Source organism: Esox lucius, chromosome 23, assembly GCF_011004845.1.
Source record: "Esox lucius isolate fEsoLuc1 chromosome 23, fEsoLuc1.pri, whole genome shotgun sequence".
NCBI lineage: Eukaryota > Metazoa > Chordata > Actinopteri > Esociformes > Esocidae > Esox > Esox lucius.
The window spans coordinates 13945377-13956793 of record NC_047591.1 but is presented as its reverse complement, the minus strand read 5'-3'; the positions used below and the strand labels follow the sequence as shown (position 1 = coordinate 13956793).

At 40.6% G+C, this 11417-nt stretch overlaps 1 protein-coding gene across 1 annotated transcript; it reads left to right on the top strand.

The window, feature by feature from the left end:
* Nucleotides 1-365: 365 nt before the first annotated feature.
* On the top strand, nucleotides 366-11119 carry fam180a (family with sequence similarity 180 member A). The gene is given in 3 exon segments (NM_001304101.1): nucleotides 366-486; nucleotides 8393-8490; nucleotides 10485-11119. Coding segments are annotated over 3 exon segments (552 nt in total). The 5' UTR covers nucleotides 366-383; the 3' UTR covers nucleotides 10836-11119.
* The last annotated feature ends 298 nt before the right edge of the window (nucleotides 11120-11417 follow it).

Here is an 11417-nt window from a genome sequence, read left to right as displayed (position 1 = left end):
GGAAGGTGTGGAGATGTTCTACAGGTTGTAGGCCGGCTGTATTCAGTACGGTGTTGGAGCCCGCCTCAGTAGCTCACTAAGCTGCAGCACGGCGTCCAGTGGAACACACTTTCCCTGGGTCCTGATGAATTCCAGATGACACACCAGGCAGGCCGGTCAGCCAGAAATCAAAGAGGAAGATAAAGAGGGAAGGAGAGAGACAGACAGACAGACAGAGTGCTGAAGAGAACAGAAGGAAGCCGTCACGTGAAGTAATTCAGCCGAGCCAGTCAGCGTCTACACATGGTTGTTAGTTTACAGCTCTCTCCATCTGGGGCCTGGCTTCTGGGATGGGCTTGTGACTAACTCTGGGCAGAAGGGGAGACGGGCTGCAGTGTCAGTGGATGTCTGCAGGGACACGGGCCATCAAGATGCGACGATGGAGTCTACTCGTCACTGTTTTCTACTGCCACCTCTGTCTTGCTGCTGCTCAGCACCGGAGGAAAGGTACGGCCACACTTTCAGGACTCAACGTAGGCACATCCACAGCAGGTTCAGGGCTGTTCTCAGTACTTAAATTAACCGAATAAACTGTGTTACTGAGGAAAAAATTATAATCTTTATGAGAGTAAAAAGGAACAATATAATGATTGTGATGGTAATAATAAATTGCAGTACTGTTATTTGATTTAGAGGGCATTTATTTTAACTATTGTAGTGACAGATCATTTTGTTTTGCCAGATAGATTCATCTCTATTTTGGTATCCTCTTGAATGCATTCAAATAATACATGTATTGCATTATTGAATTGTAATCCTCATCATGGCCTTGTAATCCTCATCATGAATGCTGTATTCATGTTATTGTGCTTATACTGATTTAGGAAAGAAATTGTATTTTCAAAGTAACCAGAGTATAACTGTTTCAAGTGCCTTGATGTTACTGGATCCAAACATTTGGTTCATTGGAAGTCATGAATGTTTCCCCTCACCAACATTGTTTGGTTTCTTGGAAGTGTCCTCTGCCGAAAAAATATCTCCAAACATTAAGGAATGTAGGAATGAAATAGTCACGATGACGGTTCCAAACTTCTTTCATTTAAGAATAAATGAGGCCACTGTGTTCTTGGGGACCTTCCATGCTGCATAAATGTTTTGGTACCCTTCCCCAGATCTGTGGCTCGACACACTCCTGTCCAGTCACAGAGCTCTATGGATAATTCCTTTGACCTCATGGCTTGATTTTTGCTCTGACGTGCACTGTCAACTGTGGGATCTTATATAGACAGGTGTGTGCCTTTCCAAATAATGTCCAATCAATTGAGTTTACCGCAGATGGACTCCAATCGAGTTGTAGAAACATCACAAGGAAGAATCATGAAAACAGGACCCACCTGAGCTCAATTTGGAGTGTCATAACAAAGGGTCTGAATACTTCTATAAATGTGAAATTTCTGTGATGAATTTGAAAATGTTCTAAAGAAAGATTTTCGCTACATCATTGGGGTATTATAATCCATTTTGAAATAAGGCTGTAACCTACCAAAATTCGTAAAAAAGGGAAAGGTAATTTAATACTTTCTGAATGCAATGTCCTTGGCATGTGTAAAGCCCAATGGTCCAATTGCCAGCCTTCAGTCTCATGAAAAAAAACAAATCCTGTGTGTATAACTGTAAAAGCTGATATTATTTAAAAACAACAATATATAAGTCAAGAAAATAAAATGCTAATCCCCCCCAAAACTGATTAAGGTCAATTTTCAATGTAGAATAACAATGCATCAATGTTTTACCAGTAAGAAATTATAATTTCTCGAATGGGTGCTGAAATTGGTTTCATATAGATTTCCTTTGAAAAAATTAATTATATCTACAGTCAATCTTGGTGTTGTAATGACACTTAATTAGGGAACTAGTAGTGGTTCTGGACTGGTTCGGACCAAAATGTTCTTGTGTAGATGACTCTGTGTACTCTGAGCAGCATAACGGTAGATGATTTAAACTGCTAAGTCTCCCTATTCTGTTGATTCACCTCATAAGGAACTGAGATGAACGGCTACATCTGAAAGCTCAGTTGCATGGGTAGTGACATTAAATGTTCTGTCCTATCGAACTATGCAGAGTTACTAGTAAATGTTTCTGGTCATTTCATGAGAAAATACTTTTGGGTACGTCGAATTAGGTACAAACTAGAGTTTGCCGTTATGATTAAACAGTTAGCCCATGTTCATTTGTAATATTTGGATGTAGAGGGAACAGTGATATAAATCTGTGACCTGGTGTAACAGACACTGGCTCAGTTGGCCCCTGCCTGAACCCCTGCCAGATTCTTTCCTGTCTGTTTTGACTGCTGTGGCTTGGCAAAACATCTGCATATTTCATTTGGTGTATTGTTATTCTGTTAATATTAAGACATTTTGTCCTGTGTTTGGGGCTCTTAGAGATTTGGTTCGTTCAGAGAATTATAATAAGGAATCGAATGACTTCTCAGTGTATGCATTCTATGGAAAATATCTGTTCAGAGATTACTAGGCAAATATCTGTATTTAAACTGATTTAAGTAAAGAACTTTTGTCTACTGTGGTATTGACTTAAAGGATTGTCTTAAATTACCATTAACTGTAAACCTGGGGGACTGTGACCTCTATGTTGGCTGATGTTCTCTCATCAAGACACGCTTCCAACCAGGAAGACCATTTAGCAGTGTTTGTAATTATTGGCTTTGTGTTTTCCCCAGACTCTGTGCAAGTGCTTAGAGAGAGATTACAAGTTCCCTAGTTGTGGTTAATGACACAGGGGACAGTTTGCTAGCAGACGCTGATTATTTAGTCTACCACCACACTGGCCCAAGAAGCATGAGCAATGATTCCTTCCTTAGCTCAGAGCTTTAAAAGCTGCAAACTGTTTATAGTGGAGCACGCAGGATTTGAACCAGCAAGCTTGCATTGTGTGTTTTGAAACCCGGGTCTACTGTTTTTCCCACGACTGTGTTAGTCCACTGAGTTAGGGTTCTATGTATTACACAAGTCTGTTGGTCTGAGGTCACACAAAACATGAGCATAACACAGACATTCCACTGTGTTTTGATTGTTCTACTGAGCTGAAAAGCTGGTTGACGTCTGCTCTTAACACAGAAACATCCATCATCTGTGTGTGGAATTTCCCGCTCCGCTGTCCTCCACTTAGAGTTGTGCACTGGAAGACAACACAGAAAAGGATGTGCTGCTTGATTTAAGTCAACATTGGATCTTCTAGTGGATCAATATCTTCCGTCTGAACATTTTGACTGCAGTGTCTGGCATTCTTTTGACCTGCTATATGAATTGCTATCTGTATAACTGGTGCTGGTGAGGCCCATATAGTTTGATGTATGGTGGGAGGAGCTAACTGTATGGAATCTTAGCATCCATTTTGGAGCTTGAACATTTAACACAAAGACCTCATAACAAATTTGCCTGTACAGATTGTTGTCCAACAGTGCTCATTTAACACTTTCTGATTAGGCAGAATGTGGCCAGTTTTGTCTCATGGAGAGTGTGTGGCCTTGGGTCATCTTGTCATTTGTATCGGCCCTGACCTGTGACATGATCTTTAACCCCAGACCTAAGTTACTGCCTTTAAAACACTCCTTAGAGTAAATTTGTGACAATTTATTTTAACACGAACAATATATTTGTTTACACATTTGTTTGTGGCTGTCAGTTTAATAGAACAATCAAAAAGAACAATAGAACATAGAACAATCAAAAAGTGCAACAGTGCATTTGGAAAATATTCAGACCCCTTCACTTTCTCTACATTTTGTTAAGTTACAGCCTTATTCTAAAACGTATTAAGTAGTTTATGTTCCTATCCATATACACTAACACTACACTATCTGACCACTACAGTATCTGACCACTATACTATCTGACCACTACACTATCTGACCACTACACCATCTGACCACTACACCATCTGACCACTACACTATCTGACCACTACACTATCTGACCACTACACCATCTGACCACTACACTATCTGACCACTACACCATCTGACCACTACACCATCTGACCACTACACTATCTGACCACTACACTATCTGAACACTACAGTATCTGACCACTACAGTATCTGACCACTACACCATCTGACCACTACACTATCTGACCACTATACTATCTGACCACTATACTATCTGACCACTACACTATCTGAACACTACACCATCTGACCACTACACTATCTGACCACTACACTATCTGACCACTACACTATCAAACTCAAATGTAGCCCTGGTGCACCGTGTTTCCATTGGTCACCATTGAGATGTTTCAACAGCTTGATTGGAATCCACCTGTGGTAAATTCAATTGATTGGCAATGATTCGAAAAAGGCACACAAATCTCTAAGATCACAGTTGACGGAACAAGTCAGAGAAATAAGCAAGCCGTGAGGTTGAAGGAAGTGGCTGTAGATAATGTAATGGCATAGAATCTTAATCGCCAAGTAAGTTTCACAGAAAGCTAGGAATTTGTTCTGGTCCGTTAGTGCAGCAATTTTGTAGAAAAAAAATTAAAAACAGGGTTGAGGGTTGTGGGTGTATGTGTGTAGGGGTTGTAGATTTTGTCCAGTTGAGGGTTGAGTGTGTATGTGGGGAGTCAGTTTGGCTCCGGGGACATGTTCATGAGGACTACTGCCTTAGGAAAAGAACTGTTCCTGTGGTGAGAGGTTTTGGTCCTGATAGACCTCAACCTTCTGCCAGATGGGAGAGTTCCGAAGAGTCAATTTCCAGGGTGAGAGGGATAAGCCCGCTCACCTCCATGTCCTGGGGGTGTGTAGGTCTTGTAGAGACGTCAGGTTACAGCCAATCACCCTCTCTGCAGCGTGGATGATGCACTGTGATGGACTGTGATGGAGGAGGTCAGGATGGACTCTATGATGGCAGTGTAGAAGTGCACCATCATGGTCTTTGGCAAGTTGAACGTTTTCAGCTGACGCTGGAAGTACATCCTCTGCTGAGCTTTCTTTGTAAGCGATGTGATTTTCAGCTCCCACTTGAGATCCTGGTGATGCCCAGAAATCAAAAGGACTCCACAGAGTTGACTGGAGAGCCACCCAGGGCGATTGGGGGAGGTCAGCAGGATTCCTGCTGGAGTCCACTATCATCTCCCACCAGTTGGCAGACTCTATAAGTCTAAGTCTGATGCGGGTGAACGTACTGTAAACACATTTCATGAAATGTTATGTCATGAGATGTTAGCCAAATAATTTGTAATAATACACACAAGTTAACTAAGTTGCTCCAGCTGCATTTAAAACTGTTCTGGATCACGGGTGAAATGGCTCCTCTGGTTGGTGAATATTACTGGATCAGAATTGGGATGTATAAATGCAAAATACAAATACAACCAACATCTCTTGAATGCAACCAATTGCCTAGGTTCTTGGGCCTAGGCCAATGAGGAAATGTGCTAGTCTAAATAAACATTTAATGAATCGACTTCTCCAAGATGAATATAAATAATAAAATGTATGCCTAACCCATTAGCTAGTGCCAAAAATCTAAATTCTCCCTCAAGAAACATACCGTATGTATTTGGGAAGCCATACTGAACATGTATTGTAATATTCTAGCTAAGTGGACATTGATGTTCTCAATGTTTCGGGGTAAGAAGGAATAAAGGGGGTTTACATGATTCCAATTAATTTAGTAGCCGAGCATATTATCTCTGTTAGATTTCTCATGTAACCTCTCCGATATTACAACACAGACTGAATGCCAATCAGTTCCTGAGGAGCTCTTGTTGGCTACCTGTGAGCGTTTCACCACCTAAAGAATTCCAGCATCCAGGCAGTGCACCACCCCGAACCCACACATTGATTAATGGGAAAAGTCTAATGACATTCGGTTGCTATCATTAGGCCCCTGATAGACGTAGCCTCTCGCGTAAGTGTTTTCTCTGTTCGTCCTCCGCCCATGTCGGGTTTCTGTTGAGCCACAGTGCCATTGGTAGATGTAGCCTACTTCACTTTTCCAAAGAAATTCACAAACGTTCTTGTAATAAAAATACACACTCTTTTAATTACCAGTTGTTTTCTTAGCCGTTCATTTGCAAAAGTTTGGCATATGATTATATTTCTGTATATTGTGGCTGTCTTCCAGCTCCTGGTTCCTCAGCTCAACTCCAGAAGTTATCCACAGCTGCATTTTCTAATATATAGAGTAAGGCAAAATAATGTTGTTTTCTTTCCAAGAATGTTGCTTATCTGTTGATTTGCCGATTTAGATATTCATCAGTTATTGTTGTAGGCATTTTCGTAACTAAAATTCAACCCCACCAGTCTTTCATTTGAAACCATAATTGCACCACAGTCTGTTTTAAAATGGTGTAAGTCTGGGACAGGCCCAGCCATATTGGAAAAAGGGTCAATGAGCCTTCTGAAGTAACTACAGAAACCAAGAATCAACTTCAGATCTTTGAATGTGCTGGCCAAATTTCAGCTCTCTCTCTTGTGTCGTACCTAACGAGAGAGGGGGTGAGCTGGTAAGTATGGATGAATATCAGCCCAGTGTTCTGTCTATCTATAGGAGTGTTACTTTTCAAAAAGCTTGTTCAGAACCGCATATAGAACCACAAATCTGAGCTACTTTGAGGGAACCGTAAGGTGCTAACCGTCACACCGTGTACCCACCGTGTACCCACCGTGTACCCACCGTGTACCCACCGTGTACCCACCGTGTACCCACCGTGTACCCACCGTGTACCCACCGTGTACCCACCGTGTACCCACCGTGTACCCACCGTGTACCCACCGTGTACCCACCGTGTACCCACCGTGTACCCACCGTGTACCCACCGTGTACCCACCGTGTACCCACCGTGTACCCACCGTGTACCCACCGTGTACCCACCGTGTACCCACCGTGTACCCACCGTGTACCCACCGTGTACCCACCGTGACCCCTCTCTTCTGACGAGAGCCCAGGCACATTCCTCAGGCAGACTGAAGCACTCACACTATCAACGGGCTGTTCCTGTCCACATCAAACGTGCCCCAAATTCCAGTCCAACTACTTATTTTGGACCTTGTTTGTTAGTACCTGAATGCAAGTGGCCCTGTAATTTCACCCGCAGTTGCAGTCTCTGCAAGGTGTTTAGGACTGTAATGGAAAATAAATCAGATGAGGTTTTGAGGGAAAGGATAACCCTTTGAATTGCTCCAATGTATGAATTGTGCTATATAAATTAACTTGCTTGCTCCTCTGTGGATATAATTACTACTACACTTTCCTGCAGATAATATTGTGTTTTTGTTTCTGCATAGAGAAGTCAAAACTGTAAAAATTGACATCGGTGTAAACACAACCACTGAACCAAAAAGTAATGTAGAATAATAATTGACCTTTTTTTGGTCAGTAACTGCGCCCCTGACAACACACCCACTGTCCCATAGCTCTTATCTGACATCTACATTCTTGTCTGAACTTATTTTAATGCACAAACAGATCAGTGGGAATGTTGAGATGCATTTTAGCCTTAATTTTAAAAACAACCACAACACAGTTTGCAAGTGAACAAATGGCGCACAGTCCTGTGCCAGGCAGAATGACAATCCATCAGAGTTTGGAATTGTGAATAGGACCAGAGTTCCTATTTGCATTTCCAAGTTCTCAGTTCTCTGCTTATGTTGGGATTCCTCACTAAACAGCAGTAGAACATCTGGGTGTCACAAGAAATGGATCCCACCTGTTTTTGTTTTGCGCTGAGTGTTTTCCAGGCTGATTTTTGACCAACTGGGATTATGTTAATGATGAGTGCGCAAAGATTTGTTTAATCAAAGTAAAAAAAAAAAAACACATTTCCGGACCCTCCTCCATTTTTCCCCAGGTTCTTAATGTTTATATTTCAAACTCTAAATGAATGACTCCAGGTGAAATCTGAAGACCATAACTCATACAATAACCCATTATTTAAAATATATCCCATTCACTAGATTGAATGCATTGATGGGTCTCCGGTCTCCTGCAGCACATTATACCCTGACTCTTCGAAATCGGACTGTCCTACCGTACTGTATAGATCAACGTAGTGTTTGAAAGGAGGGGTTGTATATAACCCAGGACATGCCAGTGATTACCAGTGTCAGATGTTAAAGGTTTGAATGGTTTTCATAGGGACATCTGCTGCGGTTTACAACCCCTTCTCTCACATACTTGGCCAGATACATCCCAGAGTCTAACCGCCGCTAGACATGTGAATACACTAATACATGACATTGTTCTTTTTAATGTGTTGTGTGATCCCTTTGACTGAGCAACCAATTCACACTATACTCCAAGCCTCTGTTAGGCTGACTTTGGTTGATTATGTTAGGTTACTCAAACTCACCCCTGTTTTTCCACATCCCCTACCTCTTCTTTCATAGCCCTGTACCCATCAGCATTTAGGGTGAAGCGTGGAACGCATTCATTGGTCAACCCCACCTTTCAGAACACTGTGGAAGACGTTAACCTGCTCTTTGAGGTGGGTCAAAAAAGTCTGCACTTATTACATGAACGAGCATAATGGGGATTTAGCCATTTGTGAATCTTATGTGGAAATCAAAGGATTTCAAAGCCTCTAAAGCCTTTTCCCTTCTTTGCCCTCAATTTCTGATATGTACTAATGTCACTGGAGTTTTTTTAAATTGTCAATTACATGGATAATGTAATTCATTTGAGTTTTTGGATCAATATATACAGGTGTATCTCCAGAAAATTGAATATTGTGGAAAAGTTCAAATAAAAAAATGACAACTTCATATACTGTATTCTAGATTCCTTATACACAAAGTGAAACATTAAAAGCCTTTTTTGTTTCAATCTTGAAGATTATGGGAAATCAAAAATCCAGTATCTCAAAATATTACAAAAAGTGTATAATACAGAAATGACAACCTGAGAAGGGCTTGAATCAGCTAATTAACTGCCTGAGCCTTCAGTCTCTCAGTCTGGTTCAGTACACACAACCACAATCATCGGGAAGACTGCTGACTTGTCAGTTGTCCAAAAGACACTCACTAACAACCTCCATGAGGAGGGTAAGCCAAATCAAATCAAACAGGGAGCTGATTTGAGGTTATTTTAATTTAAAAACGTATTCATATTCCCATCTCTTACACTGTCTTATAAACAAACTTGGATAATGTTATCTGAAGTTACAAAATTAAGTACAGAAATTCCTTTTACTCCTACAGTCTTTCATTCTCCTTTTATTTCTTGTGGTTGACATTTTAAGGAACCGGACATGGTTAGTGTAACTGAGAAAATGTAGGAATGTACTTGAAAGAACGCTTCCAAGGAACCAAAATCAGTTCTATTGAAATCGTTTTTCTTCAGTATTTTTGTGGAAAGTTATTCAGAGCATAGTATTCCTTCCATTCAAACCAAAATAAACACAGTAACTTAAATTCATGACCCTTACACCCACAGCTTTCCCAAAGCGCAGAAAATACCTTTTTTTTAAAACCTTTTTTTTTTACATAGTCTCCATCAAATCTCCAACATGTTATCTGAATGCATTAAAATATGCAGGCTAATTAAGTACAGATTAATAATGTTTGGCAGCAAACAATTTATACATAATCGTATCGTTATTAGTTTCCTTAAATTGATTAAGATGAATAAATGCTCCTCATAATTTGTTTCAGTTGTATTGCTACTACTGCCAACATCTACGGTACAAAACAGCAAAAAATTTTTTTGGGATGTGCGGATCTGTGGGGCGAGTGAACTTGTTTTTTCATGGCTAAATAAACTTCAAATAACATCAAACCAAATATAAAGAGAATTGCATATGATTCTGAGTTTTTGTAAATTTATGTGCCGAAGTGCCCGTCTTCACGGAGATCCAGGCAATGAGAGAAGTGGCCTATGAAGATGTATTAAGTGTTTGACTCATCTCCTTCTACAATTTGAAAAGCAGAATATTTTCAGTGTTCGATGTGAATAGTGTGGCTATTACCACTTGGTGCGAAATACTGAGGAAGGGAGTTGGAAGATTGAGAAGAGCAGAAGCAGAGTAGCTGTTGGCAAAATAAACATTCCTCAGGGTTTCAAACTTTCTTCATCTGATAAAGTTTAAATATTGAGCAATGTTCCTCAAGTTACACTGTCCCTTCCATGGTAGAAACAGAAACTTTGTTCTGAATCCACTTGGAAGTCAGAAAAGAGGAAACCTTTTAAGCAGTTCTGTTGCCTACACTTAAACGTTGGCAACAGGACTCAGGTTACTCGAGGTAAACTGTAAAAAAATTAAAAAGCAATGAACAACCAGAAACATTTCTCTCTATAGTCCAGCTCAACTCAACATATTTGTAATTATTGTATGCCCTCTGGTGGTAAGAGATTTTTGATTCCGATATACGACAGGAATGAAGTGGGGTTCACTCTTTGTATTTCAAGTGTTTTAATGTTGAAGAATCTCTTGTTGTAGATTTGAAATAACCTAAATAGGCTAATACCGCCTATGTATTTTAGATCCTACTTGCAGGCCTGCAGATCGAGGGCGAAGACATGCCCTTCCTGATACCAGACCCAGAACTGGCGTCCCTGAGGAGAGTCCAAAAGCTGGAGGTCATCTGTGAGGATATCCTGCCCAAGAAACTCTCTGAAATCAGACGTCTGACATCACATCTTTCCCAGCGTAGAGGTTCCCTTAGTAGGGAGGACTTTGAGCGCACAGTGCTTACTATGGTATATACAGCCCAGAGTCTGTCTCATACCATCTCCGACACCCAGAGGGAGCTGTGGGGAGACACCCTGGTGCAGCTGTTCAGGGCGATAAAAGAGGATCTGGCACCCCCATTAAGAGCTGCTCAGAACAACTAGTGATATATTGTTTTACAAACAGTACTTAAGAATTCATGTTATTTTGTCCTGTAAGTCAGTTTGTGAGAGTGCAAATTCAATTTTTTTATTGAGTTGTAATTTAATATCAAAACAGACTTTTCTGATAATGCAATATTGTTGGTTATGATCAAACTATGATATTATCCTATTCAAAGCCCATTGAAGGGAGAAGGAGAAAAACATCTGTGAATGATATACTTTTAACCTCCCATCCTTCTGATTCTGGCTTGTCACGTCACTCAGGACTACGTACAGTATGTAAACAGTTTGTATTTTACAGTGGGGAGAACAAGAATTTGATACACTGCCGATTTTGCAGGTTTTCCCACTTACAAAGCATGTACGAAAATCCAGAAAATCACATTGTATGATTTTTAAGTAATTAATTTGCATTTTATTGCATGACATAAGTATTTGATACATCAGAAAAGCAGAACTTAATATTTGGTACAGAAACCTTTGTTTGCAATTACAGAGATCATATGTTTCCTGTAGTTCTTGACCAGGTTTGCAAACACTGCAGCAGGGATTTTGGCCCACTCCTCCATACAGAACTTCTCC